Genomic DNA, 20,313 nt, shown 5'->3' with positions numbered 1-20,313 from the left:
ATCCTTTGGAATATCCTTTATAATAAACGAAGAAATGTAAGTTCATTTTCCCTGAGCCTTATGAGCCATTCTATCAAATTGTCAAACCTGAGGAGGGAGTAGTGGGATCCTACCACTACTGATTTAGAGCTAGTTGGTCAGAAATACAGAAGGCCAAGACTTGCAACTAGTGTCTGAAGTAGGGGGCAGTCTTATGTGACTGAGCCTACAACCCGTGAGGTCTATGCTAACACTAAGTCGTTAGTGTCAGATTGCTTAATGTGAGGAAAAAACCCACATATTAGTATGAGTAAAATAGTCCTCTAATCTGTGGTTTCACTTTCTGAGGTTTTATTTACTCATAGTCAACTGTGATCCAGAAATAGTCAATGGAAAATTCCAGAAATAAATAACTTGTAAGTTTTAAATTGTGCACTGAGTAGCATGATGAAATCTCACACTGCTCCACTCCATTCCACCCTGTGATATGAATCCTCCTTTTGTCCAGTGTACCCACGCCGTCTATGCTACCTACCAGTTAGTCACTTTGTAGCTGTCTTGGTTATCAGACTTACTGTCTCGGTATTACAGTACTTGCATTTGTTCAAGTAACCCTGATTTTACTTAGAAATGTCTCCAAGGCCCAGAATGGTGGGGCTGGTAATTTGCAAATGCCAAAGAGAAGCCATAAAGTGCTTCCTTTAAGTGAAAACATAAAATTTATAATGTAAGGAAAGAAAAAAATACCGTAGAGGGAGGTTGCTAAGATCTACGGTAAGAACAAATCTTCTATCCATGAAATTGTAAAGGAAAAAGAAATTCATGCTGGTTTTGCTGTTGCACCCCAAACTGTAAAAGTTAAGGCCATAGGTGCATGATAAGTGCTTAGTAAGATACAAAAGACATTAAATCTGTTGAGTGAAAAAATTAACAGAAAACATGTTCCAAGTGACAGCAATGTGCTGTGTCAGAAAGCATTGAGCCTATAAGGAAGGTATTAGCAAGGGATCCTGAAACAAGTGACACCAAGCCATTTACTGCAAGTAAGGGAAGGTTACACAGATTCAGAAATATGGAGTGTCAATAGTATCATAATGTCTACATCCTAATGCCTACATCATTCACCTCACTTTATGTCATTACTTAGGCGTTGTGTCATCTAACATCATCACAAGTCGGGTAAGTACAGTACAATATATTTTAAGAGAGAGACAACATTCACATAATTTTTTTAAAATATATTGTTATAATTATTCTATTTTATTATTAGTTGTTATTAATCTCTTACTGTTTCTAATTTATGAATTAACCTTATCATAGTTATGTATGCGTAAGAAAAAACATAGTATATAAAGGATTCGGTATTATCCATGGTTTCAGGCGTCCTGGGGGGGGGTCTTGGAGTGTACTCCTGCAGACAAGGAAGGACTACTGTATAGAAAAAAAATTTTTTCTTTTATAGAGCCAATTCCTATATCACTCTCACCATCCTTTATAGGCTCTTTCTGATTAATCCTACATAGTCTTTAAACTTTTTATTTTGTAAAAAAAATTTCAATCCTACCAAAAAATTTTAAGAATCGTATAATGAACTTCTATAGCTTTCCCTTAGATTCATCAATCATTAACATTTTACTACATTGGCTTTATCTCTCACAACCTATAAATATATACAAATTATTCCTATTTTATCTGACCATTAAGTAATAAGTTGTGGACACTGTGGCCTTTCATCCTGGATACCATAGTGTATATATCCTAATAAGAAAGACATCCCCTTATATATCATGGTATAATCATCAAATACAGTTAATTTAACATTGCTATGATACTAGTGTGCAGTGTGTGTTCAAATTTCAGTAATTGTTCCCAAACTGTCCATTACAGCATTTTCCCCTCCCTGGACTAGAGTACAACCTAGCATCTGAACTGCATTTAGCTGTCATGTCTCTTTAGTCTCCTTTAACCTAGAACTGTTCGTCAGCTTTTGTCTTTCATTACACTAACGTTTTTGATAAGGATAAGCCAGCTGTTTGCAGAATGTCCTTCAATTTGAGTTTGTCCGTGTTTCATTGCGATTAGATTCAAGTTATACATTTTTGACAAAAATTCTATGTAAGTAATGTGTCCTTCTAAATGTATCACATCTGGAAATACACAATTTCAATCTGTCTGATCACTGGTGCTGTTAACTTTACTTGGTTAAGATGATGTCTAGAGTTCTCCACTGTAAACGTAACTTTCTTCCTTTTGTAATTAATGAGTTATTTGTGGTAAGATATTTTGAGGCTGAATAAATATCTTGCTTCCTCATAAAGATTCTTTGACCAAATTTTAGCTAGGCTTCTGAACCTTCTAGCTCATCTGTGTTCTTCCTTATTATAAACTAGTTTTATCAAGAAAACTATAACTCTGCTAAGTCAATTTAGCAAGACATCCCCACCCTTGATATTTGATTGCCCTCCATGTCTGATGAGGTTCCTGATCTTCCACTATTCTCTAGGTCAGGCATCCTCAAACTATGGCCCACAGGCCACATGCCACCTGCCTAGGACAATGATCCCGCCCACCGGGTGTTTTTGCCACCGCTGACTGTCCTACTTAGCAGCCAACTCGTCCTGGGCCCACAGTGCGTGCTCTCCAATGGTCTGAGGGACAGTGAACTGGCCCCCTGTTTAAAAGGTTTGAGGACCCCTGTTCTAGGTGATCTGATCACCCTGGACTGTTTTTAGCAAGAATCCCTGTTAGGTGTGTTTAGTCAGAAACCCTCTTGCCCCCGATGTTATCTTTTAATAATTTTACATCCACTGACTCACACTATGCTCCTTGACTATAAAGACTATAAATTCCCACTTGTCCGTGATGTATTTGGAGTTGAGTCCAATCTCTCCCCCACCGAAAACTCTTATTGCAGTGGTCCCCATACCTATATCATTATGGTCCTGAATAAAGTCTGCCTCACCAGGCTTCAACAAGAATCACTGAATAATTGTTTTAACATCTGCAATAATTTTCACTTGATTATTTTATCATTCACTGATGATTCTTGGTTAAATCTATTATTAATATGATGGTTATAATATGGAAATTTTCTAACTATTTTTCCTTCTACATTTACTCAACATTATATTATAAAAACAAGCTTTCCCCTTTCTTATCTATCATCTATCAATCTGCTCTAATGTCAGAATGGATGCATGAATTTTTAAAAATAAATCTTCTATTTTAGAGTAGCTTAGATTTATAGAAAAACTGTGAAGACAATATAGATAGTTCCCTATATTCTATACCCAGTTTCCCATTAATATCTTACAATTATACCACATATTATAATGAATGAACCCGTAAAGATACATTATTATTAACTTAAGTCCATACTTTATTTGTATTTCCTTACTTTTTACCTAATATTCTTTTTCTGTTCCAGGATCCCATTCAAGAGAGCACATTACATTTAGTTGTCATGTTTCCTTTAGGCTTCTCTTAGGTCTGTGACAGTTTCTCAGACTTACCTGGATGGTTTTGAGAAGTATGGTCAAGTATAACTGTCCCTCATTTGGGTGTGTCTGATGTTTTTCTCATTAGACTAGGGTTCCGGGTTTTTGGAAGGAAGACTTAAGAGTTAAAGTGTATTTCTTGTTATATATTGAGGGTGCATACTATCAATATGACTTATCACTGTTGATGTTGACCTTTCTTTGGAATGAAGTTACTATGTGCAACCCATTCTTTAAGAGTGGGGAGTTATGCTCCACCTCCTTGAGGGTAGAATGTCTACATACATTATTTGGAATTCTGCCTAAGAGACTGTCACTTCTCTCCATTTACTTATTTATTCAATTATTTATCTATAATAATATGGCATTCTAGTTATCTTCTTCAAGGGAGTTTTTCAGGATATCTAATCCACTATAATGTCAGGAACAGACATAAAGAAAACAAAAAGTAAAATGGCAGATGTAAATATAACTATATCAATAACAACATTAAATATGAATGGATTAAACAATTCAGTGAAAAGGCAGAGATTGTCAGACTGTATAAAAAATGTGATCTGGCTGGGCATGGTGGCTCACTCCTGTAATCCTAGCACTCTAGGAGGCCAAGGTGAGAGGATTGCTTGAGGTCAGGAGTTCAAGAGAACCCTGAGCAAGAGTGAGATTCCATCTCTACTAAAAACAGAAAAAATTAGTGAGGTGTGGTAGCATGTGCCTGTAGTCCAAGCTACTTGGGAGGCTGAGGCAGGAGGATATCGCTTGAGCACAGGAGTTCGAGGTTATGGTGAACTATGATCACACCACTGCACTCTAGTTAGCGTGACAGAGCAAGATTCTGTCTCAAAAAAACCAAAACCAAAACCAAAACCAAACCAAACCAAACAACCCCCCCCCCCATGATCCTACTGTATGCTATATATATAAGAAGCATACTTGGAGATTCAAAAATACAAATAGAGCAGGGTGTAGTGGCTCATGCCTATGATCTCACCACTTTGGCAGGCCAAGTTGGGAGGATCTTTTGAGGCCAGGAGTTTGGGACCAAACTGGATAACACAGTGATATTCCATCTCTATAAAAAAATAAAGAAATTAGCTGGCTGTGGTGGTGCACACCTGTAGTTCCAGCTACTCAGGAGGTTGAGGTGGGAAGATCGCTTGAGCCCAGGAGTGTGAGGCTACAGTGAGCTATGACAGCACAACTGCATTCCAGCCTAAGCAAAAGAGTGAAACTGTGTCTCAAAAAAAACAAAACAACTCCCTAAAATAGACTGAAAATCCAGATGGAAAAAGATATCACACAAATGATAACCATAAGAAAGCTGAAGTGGCTATACTAATATCAGACAAAACAGATTCTAAAATACAAAATGTTACTACAGATAAAGGAGGACACTTTATAATGATAAAAGGGTCATCCATTAGGAAGAGATAAAAGTTATAAACATATATGCACCAAATTAAAGAACATTAGATGAGCAAAAACAGACAGAAATGGAGAAACAGATAATTTAACAGTAATAGCTGAAGACTTTAATATCCCATTTTTAATAATAGACGAACTACTAAACAGAAGATGAACAGAAAACAAAATATTTGAACAATGCTATAATTCAACTAGATCTTAGAGACCTATATAGAACAATCCACCTAACAACAGAATAGATATTTTTCTCAAGTGCATATAGTATATTCTCCAGGATAGACTGTATGCCAGGCCATATAATAAACCTCAATAAACTTAAAGGGATATAAATAATACAAAATATGTTCTCTAATCACAATAGAATGAAGTTAGTAATCAACAGCAGGATAAAATTTAGGAAATCAAATATATGAAAAATATGTGAAACCCTAAATCATCTATGGGTTAAAGAAGAAAACAAGAGGGAAATAAGAAAGTACTTTGTATTAACAGACACAACAGTTTCTAAAGTAAAGAATAAAAAAAAAAAAAAAAAAAAAGAAAGTACTTTGTAATGAATGACAGATTTATGGGATGCAACTAAAGCTTGGAGGGAAATTTACAGCTATATATACCTATATTAAGAAAAAAGAAAGAGCACAAGTGAAAAAAAAACCATGAATTTCTACCTTAAGAAAATAGGAAAAGAAGAGCAAACAAAAACCCAAATAATCAGAAGGAAAAGAATAATAGAGTATAAATTAATGAAATAGAGAAAAAAATAATTGAAACCAAAAGCTGGTATTTGAAAATATCAACAAAATTAATAAACCTTTAGCTAGATTGAGCAAGAATAAAATGAGAACGTTCACATAAAAAAATGAAAGACGTAACATTACTATTGGCCTTACAAAAATAAAAAGGATTATAAAGGAATACTATGAATAACGGTGTGCCAACAATTTAGATAACTTAGATGAAATGGACGAATTCCATTCCTAGAAAGTTACAAACTACTGAATCTGACTCAAGATGTAACAATCTGAATAAACCTATGGCAAGTGAAGAGATTAAATTATGAATTTAAAAAATTACCTACAAAGAAAAGCCCAAGCCCAGACGGATATTCCAATGAATTCTACAAAACATTTAAAGAAGAATTATACTAGTTTTTTCCACAAACTCTTCCAAAAATTAAGAGAATACATCCCAACTAATTTTATGAAGCCAATGTTACCCTTATAAGAAAAATCAACAAAGTATCACAAGAAAAGGAAACAACAGCCCAGTATCTCTTATGAATACCGACGTAAAAAAAAATTAACAAAATACTGATAAATGAAATCCAGTAACACATAAAAAGAATTATATACTTTGACTAAATGGGATTTACCCCACGAGTGCAAGGTTGGCTCAACATGCAAAAAATCAATCAATAGAATAAAAGACAAAAATCACTTGATCATTTCAACAGAAGCATAAAAAACATTTGACAAAATCTAGCCTTTTCTTAATAAAAACACTCAACAAACTAGGAACAGAGAGAACTTCCTCAATCTGATAAAGGGCATCTATGAACAGCTAAAATTATACTTAAGTGATGAAAGACTGGCTGCCTGCCCTCTAAGATAGGAACACAGAAGGATATCTGCTCTTGCCACTTTTATTCGACATTGTACTCGAGTACTAGCCAGGGCAATTAGGCAAACACAAAAATAACACAAATGAATAAAATCAAAAGACATGCAGATTGCAAAAGAAGTAAAACTATTTGCAGATGACAAGATTTCATATCTAGAAAATCCTAATAAATTCATAAAAAACTATTAGAATAAATGAGTTTGGTAAGATTGAAGATTAAAGATAAATATTCAAAAATCACCTGAATTTTATACACTTATAGTAAACAAATCCAAAATAAAATTAAGAAAATCAGAGGCTGGGCATGGTGGCTCACGCCTGTAATTCTAGCACTCTGGGAGGCTGAGGCGGGAGGATCACTCACAGTCAGGAGTTCAAAACCAGCAAGAGCGAGACCCCGTTTCTACTAAAAATAGAAAGAAATTAATTGGCCAACTAAAAATATATAGAAAAAAATTAGCCAGGCATGGTGGCATATGCCTGTAGTCCCAGCTACTCAGAAGGCTGAGACAGAAGGATTGCTTGAGCCCAGGAGTTTGAGGTTGCTGTGAGCTAGGCTGACACCATGGCACTCTAGCCTGGGCAACAGAGTGAGACTCTGTCTCAAAAAAAAAAAAAAGAAAAGGCAAGAAAATCCTATTTGTAAGAGCATCAAAAAAAAAAAAAATAAAATACTTAGGAATAAATTAAATTTAAAAAGTGTAAAACTTATAATCTGCAAACTGGAAAACATTGTTGAGAAATTAAAGAAGATCTAAATAAATGGAAAATACCCATGCTATGAATTGAAAGACTTATTTTTAAAGGCAGCAATACTCCTCAAACTGCTCTACAAATTCAAAGCAATCCTTATTAGAATCCAGCTTGCCACTTTGCAGAAATCGCTAAGATGATTCTAAAATTCATACAGAATTTTAAGGGACCCAGAATAGCCATTGTGATTCTGAAAAAACAAACAAGCAACCAAAAAAACAAAGTTGGAAGGCACATCCCAATTTCAAAACTTACTACAATGCACCAGTAATGAAGACAGTATGGTACTGTCACAAGGATAAACATGTAGATCAATGGATTATTATTAAGAGTCCAGAGACAAACCCATACATCACTATGGTGAACTGATTTTTGATAACAATACCAAGACAATTCAGTGGGGAAAGAATGATGCTGTGACAACTGGATATCCACATGGAAAGAAATAAGGTCGGATCCTTATCTCACACTATATACAAAAATCAACCTGCATGTAAAAGCTAAAATGATAAAACTTTTTCTTAGAATAAAACACAGAAATAAATCTTTATGACCTTGGATTGACAAAGAATTCTTAGACAGGACACCAAAATCTGAGCAACAAAACACAAAATAGATAAATTAGACCTCATCAAAATTAAAAACTTTTGTCCTTCAAAGGACATCATCAAGAAAGTAAAAAGAACCCACAGAATGGGAGAACATATTTGTATATCATGTATCTGATAAGGTACATGTATCCAGAATACAAAAAGACAAATAACCTAATTACAGACCAGGTCAAGATCCAAATATACATTTCTCCAAGGAAGATATACCTGGACAATAAGCACATGAAAAGGTGCTCAAAATCATTAGTCATAAAGGAAATGCAAAGCAAAAGCAAAAGGAGACACTACTTCCTATACTCTAGGATGGCTATAATCAAAAAGACAGATAACCACAAGTGTTAAGATTATAGAGAACTTAGAACAATCATACACTGTTGGTTGCAATGCAAAATGGGGCAGCAGCTTTGGTAAATAGTCTGACAGTTCCTCAAATGATGTTATTACATGACTGAACAATTCCACCCCTAAGAGAAATATGTCCACATAAAAACTTATACATGAAAATTTATAGAAGCACTATTCATATAGGAAAAATGGTGGAAATAATCCAAATGTCAATCAATGGACAGATGGATAAACAAAATGTAGTGTTAATATACACATACAATGGAATATTATTCAGCCATTGAAACAAATACATATTGATAATGTTATAATTTGGATAAACTCTAAAAATATCATGCTGAATTAAAAGAAGCCAGGCCCCCAAAATCCTCATATTACATGGATCCACTTATATAAAAGTCAGGAATAGGGAAATCTGTAGAGATGGAAAGTAGATTGGTATTGGTTTGGGTCTCAGGAGAGGTGGTAATAAAGAGGTAAGGGGACGACAGCTAAAGGGTACAGATTTCTTTTTGTAGTGACGAAAATATTCTAAAATTGACTGTAGTGATGGTTGATTGCACATATCTGTAAATATACTAAAAACCACTGGATTGGGCCGGGTGCGGTGGCTCACGCTTGTAATCCTAGCACTCTGGGAGGCCGAGGCGGGCGGATTGCTCAAGGTCAGGAGTTCAAAACCAGCCTGAGCGGGACCTCGTCTCTACTATAAAAAAATAGAAAGAAATTAATTAGCCAACTAATATATATGTATATAAAAATTAGCTGGGCATGGTGGCTCGTGCCTGTAGTCCCAGCTACTCGGGAGGCTGAGGCAGGAGGATCACTTGAGCCCAGGAGTTTGAGGTTGCTGTGAGCTAGGCTGACGCCACGGCACTCACTCTAGCCTAGGCAAGAAAGCGAGACTCTGTCTCAAAAAAAAACAAAAAAAAAACCCCACTGGATTGTAACACTTTAAGTAGATTAATTATATCTCAATAAAATGGTATAAAAATGTTCTATGGTCATTTGGAAAATATTTTTTTAAGTTTTTTTAAATCATCCAGACTTTTACATATATATGTATAAATAAATTAGATCAAGCTCATTACTTGCATTATTCCCAGATGTTTAATTTCACTTTTAAAACTAAATTTTATCTCTACAATCTGTCATAAGCTAACTACGTGTGTTCAAGCACCCTACTATTATTCTGTATTTGTTCATTTCTCTTTGAAAGTCTCGTAGGGTTTTCTGTTAGTTTATGGTCTGTTTTACTTTTTCCCTTGCATAAGCAAATTCAACCGTCCTCTCTACACCTTAAAGCATCCTTTGCCTAATGATATACCCTAACAGTTGTTTTCTTATACCTTCATATCTTCGTTCTTTTATAAGGCAACATAAACTGCCTTATTGATGGAACCTGTAGTTTTCATTTTATGAATTTTTTATGCTAAATTATTTGATGTTTAAAGATTTATGCAAACTATCTGCATTGTGGAATGTAAATGAGTATAAAAATATTCCTCTTTAATTCCTGCAAAACTTTTGGTGAATTTAACCTCATCTATATTAATGTCTCCACATTTCTTTTTTAAGAAAAATTTTCTTCAAATTTTGAAAGTAAAATTTTCTTTTTACTTTAAACCTTTCTGAGTCATTTTACTTTTGATATCTCTGTTATATAGCCTGGAAGTGAGTTTGTTTTTTAACTCAATCAAAAAAGGTTTTTTTTTGTTTTGTTTTTTTTTGAGAGTAGAATCTCAAAAAAAGGGTGACCGGTAGAGTCTCTGTCACCCCAGGTAGAGTGCAGTGGCATCATCATGGCTCACTCTTACCTCAAACTCCTGGGCTCAAAAACGATTCTCCTGGCCGGGCGCGGTGGCTCATGCCTGTAATCCTAGCACTCTGGGAGGCCGAGGCGGGCGGATTGCTCAAGGTCAGGAGTTCGAAACTAGCCTGAGCAAGAGCGAGACCCCGTCTCTACTATAAAATTAGAAAGAAATTAATTGGCCAACTAATATATATATATACAAAAAATTAGCCGGGCATGGTGGTGCATGCCTGTAGTCCCAGCTACTCGGGAGGCTGAGGCAGTAGGATTGCTTGAGCCCAGGAGTTTGAGGTTGTTGTGAGCTAGGCTGACGCCATGGCACTCACTCTAGCCTGGGCAACAAAAGCGAGACTCTGTCTCAAAAAAAAAAAAAAAAAAAAAACGATTCTCCTGCCTCAGCCTCCCGAGTAGCTGTGACTATAGGCACACGCCACCTTGCCTGGCTAATTTATTTATTTATTTATTTATTTATTTTGTAGAGATAGGGTGTCACTCTTGCTCAGGCTAGTCTCGAACCCCTGACCTCAAGCAATCCTCCTGCCTTGGCCTCTTAGAGTGCTAGGATTACAGGTGTGAGCCACTGTGTCAGCTGAAAAGTTTTTTTTACATAGGTGAATTTGGTTTATATGTATATAGTCTTGTATGCTCTCCATTTTTTGATTTTGTCACATTTTTTCTTTTGTTACTAATTTATTATTTTCTTATTTCTTCCCTTTACCCCCATGTCTGCCCCTACTGTTTTCTTAAGATTTTGGATGTTTTGTAGTTTGATTTTAACTCTTTTAGAGATAACTTTTATATTTTAAATACTATACTTACGCATGTGTACCTTTTTGTAAATTTCAAAATAGTAATATTAAGGGGGTACAAATGTTTTTATTATATGGATAGCTTTTAAAATGCTTAAGTCAGAGCTGTTGGTGTGCCCATCACCTGAATAGTTCATTGTACCTGTTAGATTTTTACCTACCCTTTCCCCCTTTCTCCCTTCTTGATTTCCAATGAATTTTACTTCTCTCTGGGCCCATGAGTGCCCATCAATCAGTTCCAAATTGTTAGAAAGCATATATGTTTGTTTTTCTATTCCTGGGATACTTCACTTAGGATAATGGTCTCCAGTTCTATCCAAATTGTTGCAAAAGGCATTACAATTCATTTCTTTTTATGGCTGAGTAGTACTCCATGGTGTGTGTGTGTGTGTGTGTGTGTGTGTGTGTGTGTGTGTATATATATATATATATATACACACACACACCACATTGTGTTAATTCGCTCATAAATTGATGGGCACTTAGGTTGACTCCACATCTTTGCAATTGTGAATTGTGCTGCAATAAACATTAGGTACAGGTGTCTTTTTGATAAAAACGACTTCTTTTCCTTTGGGTACATACCCAGCAGTGGGATTGCTGGATCAAATGATAATCTACTTTTAGCTCTTTGATACTAATTTGCAGTCCCAACAACAGTGTGTAAGTGTTCCTTTCTCTCTGCATCCATGCCAGCATCCATTGTTTTTTGGCTTTTTAATAATAGACATCCTGAGAGGTGTAAGGTGATATCTCATTGTGGTTTTAATTTGTACTTCCCTGATGGTTAGTGACGTTGAGGATTTTTTTCATGTTGGCTATTCGTCTATCTTCTTTTGAAAAGCTTCTATTCACGTCTTTTCCCCACTTATTAATGTGGCTGTTTGTCTTTTTCTTGCCGATTTGTTTGAGTTCTTTGTAGACTCTGGATCTACAGATGTATAGTTTATGAATATTTTCTCCCATTCAGTAGGTTGTCTATTTGCTCTGTTGATTATTTCCTCAGCTGTCCAAAAACTTTTTAATTTAGTCTAGTACCATTTATTTTTGCTGTTTCTGTATTATGTATTTCTCAGTTTATCAACTTTAAAGATGCAATTAGCTCATTTAACACTAACTTTAACCTCCTTTTCATCTGCCTATCCTCTTCCCAATGGTCTTTTTGCTTTTCTTTTCGCTTTTTTGGCATGGATGTCTGAAAAATTCATTCTTTTTCCTTGAAGTTCAATACTATCACCAACATATGTCCCAGTATTGATCATCATATGCAATTTTTTCCTAGGACTTAGTAGGAAACTTAAAGTTTCTTTTTAAATTGTAGGTTTAATTCTTCCTTATCTATTTATTACTTTTCTGTTATTTGTTTTGTTAGAGATAACAACAGACATTATTGTGTTGGATTTTCACTGTCAATCTTCAAATTCCATTACTTTCTAATTGCTTTCATCGCTTTCTTCTCTTAATTGGTATAATTTTTTCACTTCAATATGCTATCCTATCCCCTAAATCTCCCTTTTCATCTCATTATCGTATCAACTTTTATCTCAATACACTTCATGTCTTCTAAAATTATTCAGAGTATAAAATGTTTAGGAAAAATTTTCTTGTATCTTCTAGAGCATGCTTGTACAGATTATATTTCCATCTTTCTTTTGCAAGCTATGTCACCCATACTACCCACTGCAGAGTTGCAATGTTTTGTTGCTTAGTCTTATTATTATTTTTTTTTTTTTTTATTTGAGACAGAGTCTCACTTTGTTGCCCAGGCTAGAGTGAGTGCCGTGGCATCAGTCTAGCTCACAACAACCTCAAACTCCTGGGCTCAAGCAATCCTGCTGCCTCAGCCTCCCGAGTAGCTGGGACTACAGGCATGTGCCACCATGCCCGGCTAATTTTTTTTTTTTCTATATTAGTTAGCCAATTAATTTCTTTCTATTTATAGTAGAGACGGGGTCTCGCTCTTGCTCAGGCTGGTCTCGAACTCCTGACCTCGAGCAATCCGCCCGCCTCGGCCTCCCAGAGAGCTAGGATTACAGGCTTGAGCCACCGCGCCCGGCCAGTCTTATTATTTTTTTGTGTGGTAAAAATCATATGACATTAATTTTACCATCTTAACCGTTTTAAGTGTACAGTATATTCACACTGTTGTACTAAATTATACCCACACTAAATACTAATTCTCTGTCTACTGTCCCCGCAGCCCTTGGTAACTACCTGGCTACTTCCTCTTTCTACGATTTCAACTACTTCAGATAATTCATATGAGTGGAATCATACTGTATTTGTCCTTTGTGACTGGCTTATTTTGCTTAGTATATTGTCCTCAAGATTCATTCCTCATGTAGCATGTGACAAGATTTCTTTCTTTCTTAAGGCTGCACAATATCCCCTTTTATGTATATAACATATTTTATTATATTTCTAGTCAACAAATAGTAATTCACATTTTCTAAATACATTCATCTGTTGATGAACATTTGGATTGCTTCCACCTCTTGACTATTGTGAATAAATGCTATGATAAACATAGGTGTGCAGATCTCTTTTTGAGATCCTCCTTGAATTCCTTTTTTTTTTTCTTGAGACAAGGTCTTGCTCTGTTGCCTTGGCTAGTGTGCCACGGCATCATCATAGCTCACTGCAACCTCAAACTCTCGGGCTGGAACTACAAACATGCACCACCACGCCCAGATAATTTTTCCAGTTTTTATAGAGACAGGTACTTGCTATGTTGCTGAAGCTGGTCTTGAACTCCTGGCCTCAAGTGATCCTTCTGCCTTGGCCTCTCGGAGTGCCTTAATCATAGGTGTGAGCCACTGTACCAGGTGGTTATATGCTCAGATGTGGGATTGCTGGATCATATGGTAATTCTTTTTAATTTTTTGAGGAACCTCCACTATTTTCCATAATGCCTGTACCATTTTACATTCCCACCAAGAGTGTACAATGTTTCCAATTTCTCTGCATGAGTAGCAACACTTGTTATTTTCTGTCCTTTTGAAAATGGCCTTCCTAGTAAGTGTGAGGTAGTATCTCACTGTGGTTTTGATTTGCATTTCTATTATGATTAGAGATGTTGACCATCTATTCATATGCTTATTAACCATTAGTATATCATCTTTGAAGAACTGTCTATTCAAGTCCTTTGCCCATTTTAAAATAAGGTTGGTTGTTTACTTCTTGTTGAGTTGCAGAAGTTCCTTATATATTCTGGATATTAACCCCTTATCAGATATGTGATTTACAAATATTTTCTCCCATTCTGTAGGTTGCCTATTCATGCTCAAAATTTATTGTTTCCTCTGGCATGTAGAAGTTTTCAAGTTTGCTACAGTCTCATTTGCTTACTTTTGCTTTTGTTGCCTGTGCTTTTGGTGTCATATCCAAGAAATTGTTGCCAAGTTCAATGTCCTGCAGCTTGTCCCCTATGTTTTCTTCTAGGAGTTTTATAGTTTTAGTTGTTACATTTATGTTTCTACTCCATTTGAGTTAATTTTTCTATATGGTGTAAAGAAAGGTTCTATTTCATTCTTTCGAATATGGATACTCACTTTTCCCAATACCATTTATTGAAAAGACAATTATTTCCCCATTGTGTAGTCTCGGTACCCTGGTCAAAAATCATTTATTTTGTACACTCTTGATATAAGCAGTTGAACCAAGACTATTTTCAAAATACAGTTTAAGTAGATTAGCTCCTTTCTCCCTTTCTCTCCTTACCTAGGTACTCTTCTATTTTACTCTAAGAAGTACAGCTTGACAGGTAGTAATGATCTGTGTTCTATATGCTTTTCTTTTGTCAGAAAAAAGGGGCCATAAAAAATATAAATAAATTTGATTTTGGTTCTGTTTTATTGCAATTTTTTAAAAGTTTATATTATATTTATGCTGTATCTTTGTAACAGTCTTTTGGAATACCTTTAGGTTTTCCCTATTTTAGTATTGAGACATGTTTCACTTCCAATAGATATCAGCCTTACATATTTATTTGTAATGTTTTTCTAAGTTGCTATTATTTTTTTCCAGAAGTAATAATTATTTTACAAATCAATACAAATATCCACAAAGATAAAGTAGTAGCATTGAAAGTATTTGCATAAGAAAGCAAAAAAAAATGAACCTTTATTTAAATCATGGGGCCATATTCTCATCAGAATGAAATGGAAACACACATACACTGACACTCATGTACACACAAAGACACAGGTACACATACACACACACACACACAGAGAAACACACACACACCTCTCAATCCCATTACCTTCAATATCTATCTGTAAGGATTTTTCATCTTCTGGCCAGGCTTGCATAGGAACTGTCGTCTTACTATGGATCTTCTCTTTCTGTTTAATGGCTTTAGTGTCTGGTAGGTCTTTAATCTTTGTGTCTTGTACTTGAGCTGAGTGCTCTGCAGCAGTAACATCACTGGAATCTAAAAGAGGGAAATTAATACATTATACAAAAAGGAAGCTGACGATTTCATTTTTTTTTTTTTTGGAGACAGGTCTCACTGTTGCCCAGGTGGGAGTGCAGTGATGTGATCATAGCTCACTGTAACCTTGACTTCTTAGACTTAAGTGATCCTCCTGCCTCAGCTTCTTGAATAGCTGGGACTACAGGCATTGCATCACAACACTTGGATAATTTTTTTATTTTTTATAGAGACAAATTCCTGGCCTCAAGAGATCCTCCTGCCTCAGCCTCCCAAAGCGCTGGGATTACAGGTGTGAGCCAATGCACCTGGCCAACAAAAAATATTTAAAAGGGCCGGGCGCTGTGGCTCACGCCTGTAATCCTAGCTCTTGGGAGGCCGAGGCGGGCGGATTGCTCAAGGTCAGGAGTTCGAAACCAGCCTGAGCAAGAGCGAGACCCCGTCTCTACTATAAATAGAAAGAAATTAATTGGCCAACTGATATATATATAAAAAATTAGCCGGGCATGGTGGCGCATGCCTGTAGTCCCAGCTACCCGGGAGGCTGAGGCAGAAGGATCACTCGAGCCCAGGAGTTTGAGGTTGCTGTGAGCTAGGCTGACGCCACGGCACTCACTCTAGCCTGGGCAACAAAGCGAGACTCTGTCTCAAAAAAAAAAAAAAAAAAAAAAAAAAAATATTTAAAAGGACCTCTTAAGCATCTATTATGTAAAGGCTTTGTTACCAGTGTTAAGAAAAAAATTAAAAAATCACTCAGAAATGTGTTTTAAAAACAATCTAAATTGGGGTCAAAAGTCACGTACATAAATAGATGTCATACTAAGTTAAAGAATTACAGCACAAAAGAGAAAGATAAAAAGGTATAATATTCAATAGGGGAAAACTAATTCTAGCTAGGAGTATCACACAGACAATTGACTTGGACATTAGGAGACAGCTAAGATGGGATATACATTGAGATGAAAAGAAAAAGGCATTTAGGCAAAAGTACACAAGACAAACATAATATAAAAAATACATAACAAAAGACAAAACAAAGACATAACAAAACAATACATAACAAAAGAATGGAGTCAGGAAAGCAACTGAGCAATCAAGAAATAGTGCAAGTATGTGGTTTATTTGATTATAGAATTTATGAGGAAAAGAAGTAAAAATTAGCATTCTAAAGGTTGTTTGGGAGCTGATTCTGCTGTTCTGGAAGACTATGTTAAAAGAGTTTAGATTTTATCCTTAAGGCAACGGAAACTAAAGTTTTTGATTAGGAGACTAATGTGATCAAAACTGTTTCTGGACCATTTAGCAACAATAAAAAAGGGGTAAAATTTTGAAGTGTTGCCCAAAATACAATCTGCCATTTTTAGAAAAGCAATACGTAAGAAAGAGAAGTGGCTAACTATGCTCTAAAATATGTTTCTAGTTTATAATTGTGGCAGAAACTGCCATCTGTCCTCTAATATCCATTTTTCTTTTTCTCTAAAATAGAACCCTAACTTTAGCTGGGCATATGGGTACCTGAATAAAGACTATTTCCCAGCCTCCCTGGCAACTTAGCTTGGTGTGACCATGTGTCTAAGTCTGACCAATAGGATGTAAGAAGAATGGTAAATGTAACTTCTGAGACTATCTGTAAAGGAAAAAATATGCTTTTTCTTTCCCTTTCTTCCTGCTTGCGGAATAGGGGCTGATGGCTTCAGCTTGAGAATGGAGGCCAAAAGTGTTAAGAGTAACAGGAGAGTAAGAGCTTTGTTTCCTGAATACTCTGGAGCACCATATCAACACTGGATGCCTACCTCTGGGTTTTTATGAGATAGAGAAATAATCTTCTGTCCTCTTTAAGCCAATGTTATTTTGTTTTTAGTTTCATCCCTCAAAGCCAAAACTAATCCTAACTGAACACGTTATTATAGACATTTTTAACCAGAATAATCCAAATGAAGTAAAATAACCAGAAAAGTGGGAAGTAAACAAGCTGCATTCCAAAGGAATAAAGGATTATATGAAACAACGGTATTATAGAGTCAGTATCTCATGGTGTTGAAATAATTTTTTCAGCAGAGGTAAAAGTCCATTACGTGAATTTCTGGCAATGAGATTAATTTGTTTACTATATCCAAAAGTTTTCTAGAAATATCTCAGAGAGCTTTAAATAGGCCAGTTTTATATGCTAAAGTATATAAAAAATGTAGCTTAACTATTTTAAATATGAACAAACTAAAGGAGGGTTAGAGATAGCAAAAAGAGAATAGAGAATACATTTCTGTTTATAGTCTTAAAGGAACAGTCTCATTTTAGAAGACCAGAAGAAAATTATATGCAGACAATACAGTTTAGCTACCTGCAGTGTCTTTCTGCAAGGATTCTTTTTCTTCAGGCTGGGCAACTTTAGTCACTTCACTTGTACTAATGATTTCTTCTTTCTGTTTTTTGTTTGAGAGGTCTTCATCACCAATAATAGCTACTTGAACTGAAGCATCTGGAATAACAACATCATTTGATCTCACAGAGAAGAAAAACATAAACATCATAGATAAGTAACTCCCTCCAAAAAACACCCACAAACAAAATTTCAAACCTTTATATTAGGAAAAAAGCACCTAATTATATTATATATAATATTAATTATATTTCCTTTATATTAGGAAAAAAGCACCTCTTAGGCTCCACTATGTAAAAACTATGATGTAAATTAGAAAGTTTTCCATATTTTTTAGTGTACAAAAAATTAAATATAATAATACTTTAAATAAAATTTATTCTTTGATGGCTTGATGATAGGCCTGGGGCAGTAGCTCATGCCTGTAATCCTAGCACTTTGGGAGAAGAAGCAGGAGGATCGCTTGAGGCCAGGAGTTTGAGACTAGCCTGAGCAACAGAGACCCTGTCTCTACAAAAGAAAAAAAAATTTAACCAGCATGGCAGCACATACCTGTAGGAGGCTGAGGCAGGAGGATAACTTGAGCAGTGGCTATGACCACGCTATGAGCACCCCAGCCTGGGCAACAGAGTAAGATCCTTTATTTCTCTTAAAAAACAAACAAACACATATATATGTGTGTGTGTGTGTGTGTGTGTGTCTGTCTCTCTCTCTTTCTCTCTCTCTATATATAGAGAGAGGTATGTTTTTCAAAGTAAAAAAGTAGATTTGAATAGTGCTATCAAGTTTTTTGGCCTAGTCAAAGTTTTTATCACTTATGGAGCCAATTTTGGTAATTCATATAATCTAAGAAAAGCATTTATATCATCTATATTTTATATATAGCATTCTTATATAACTTTTTAAAATTTCATGTGGTTACAGCTTTTTAAATTTGTCTAATATTTTCTATTTCTCTTTTCTTTCTGTTTTTCTTGATCATTTTTCATTTCCTATCTGTGAGTAGGAACACTCCTCAACAGAGAAATCAGAAAGGGAACAGAGATTACTAAAAATACAACAAACACCAGTCTTGTTATTTACCATGCTACCCCTTTTAAATTTATTCATTTTTCTAATTTCTATTATTCCAATCTTCCTAATCTCTCAATGTCTTCTGATATTTGTAGATCATTAAAATTTTTTTAATGTTAACAAAATATTTCAGGAATTCTAAAAGTATATAACAGAATGAACACCAAAGTATCTTCCATAGAGCTTAAGAAAGAAAACATTGTAGATATAATGATTTCCTGTGTAAGGTCTCAATGATGCCATTCTCTCTTCTCAAGAGTAACCTTTATACTGAATTTAGAGTTTTTCAATCTCAAGGATGTTTTTTAACTCTTTACTACACTGCATATAATAATCAACAATGTACAGTTATTGTTATGCATGTCTCTAAACTTTATATAAAAAGTATATAATACTGTATGTACCTTTAAGCAACATGCCTTTTTCACTCAATGTGATTTTGAGATTTCACCACATTAAGATATGTGACTCTGATGCCAATATTAGGTAGTACTCTACTGTATTAAAGTATCAATTCACCTGCTGATCAATTTAAAGCTTCGAAAAGTATTAAAAAGCTTTTTAGTATTGAAAAGCACTACAATGACCATTTTTGTAAAATTTCTTTTTTTGAGACAGAGACTCACTCTGTTGCCCGGGCTAGAGTGGCAGCAGCCTAACTCACAGCAACCTCAAACTCCTAGGCTCAAGTGATCCTCCTGCCTTAGCCTCCCAAGTAGCTGGGACTACAGGCATGCACCACCATGCCCGGCTAATTTTCTTTATATATATATTTTAGTTGTGCAGCTAATTTCTTTCTATTTTTTTAGTAGAGACAGGATCTTGCTCTTGTTTGGGCTGGTCTCGAACTCCTGAACTCAAATGATCCTCCTGCCTCAGCTTCCCAGAGTGCTAGGATTACCACGCCCGGCCTGTAAAATTTCTTTGTAGGTTGTATGAGTTTCAAATATCTTCTCTCAGTCTGTGTCTTGCCTTTTAATTGCTTATGGTTAACTCTTTTTTTTTTTTTTTGAGACAGAGTCTCACTCTGTTGCCCTGGCTAGAGTGAGTGCCAGGACGTCAGCCTAGCTCACAGCAACCTCAAACTCCTGGGCTCAAGCAATCCTCCTGCCTTAGCCTCCCGAGTAGCTGGGACTACAGGCATGTGCCACCATGCCTGGCTAATTTTTTCTAGTATTACTTGGCCAATTAATTTCTTCCTATTTATAGTAGAGACGGGGTCTTGCTCTTGCTCAGGCTGGTTTCAAACTCCTGACCTCGAGCAATCCTCCCGCCTCGGCCTCCCAGACTGCTAGGATTACAGGCGTGAGCCACCGCGCCCGGCCTATGGTTAACTCTTATGCACACAATTTTCATTTTAATAATGTTGATTTGATTACATTTTTCCTTTAGGATCTGTGCTTTGTGTGTCTTGTTTAAGAAATCCTTAATTATCTCATGGTTATAAGGATAGACCATCTAAGTTCTAAAAGTTTAAAGTTTTCCTTTTTACATTTAATATTCCTGGAATACTGTATATTTTGATTTAGGTGCAGTAGTGATTTATGTGATTTTATTTTTTTCCTCCATATATAA

The 20,313-nt window shown here is 35.6% G+C and overlaps 1 protein-coding gene across 5 annotated transcripts in view; it reads right to left on the bottom strand.

Annotated features, from left to right (window-relative positions):
* Positions 1 to 20,313, bottom strand: part of ALMS1 (ALMS1 centrosome and basal body associated protein) — a 192,754-nt gene that overhangs the window by 44,171 nt on the left and 128,270 nt on the right. For all 5 annotated transcript variants that reach the window (XM_076000887.1, XM_076000891.1, XM_076000888.1 and 2 more), the window contains 2 exons: positions 17,626 to 17,763; positions 15,117 to 15,287 (listed from right to left, as the gene is read on the bottom strand). In XM_076000887.1, coding sequence (XP_075857002.1) covers positions 15,117 to 15,287; positions 17,626 to 17,763 — 309 coding nt within the window. The remainder of the gene's footprint in view (positions 1 to 15,116; positions 15,288 to 17,625; positions 17,764 to 20,313) is intronic.

Source organism: Microcebus murinus, chromosome 3 (assembly GCF_040939455.1).
Source record: "Microcebus murinus isolate Inina chromosome 3, M.murinus_Inina_mat1.0, whole genome shotgun sequence".
Lineage (NCBI taxonomy): Eukaryota > Metazoa > Chordata > Mammalia > Primates > Cheirogaleidae > Microcebus > Microcebus murinus.
The sequence above is the reverse complement of the archived record's forward strand: the minus strand, read 5'-3'. Positions and strand labels throughout refer to the sequence as shown.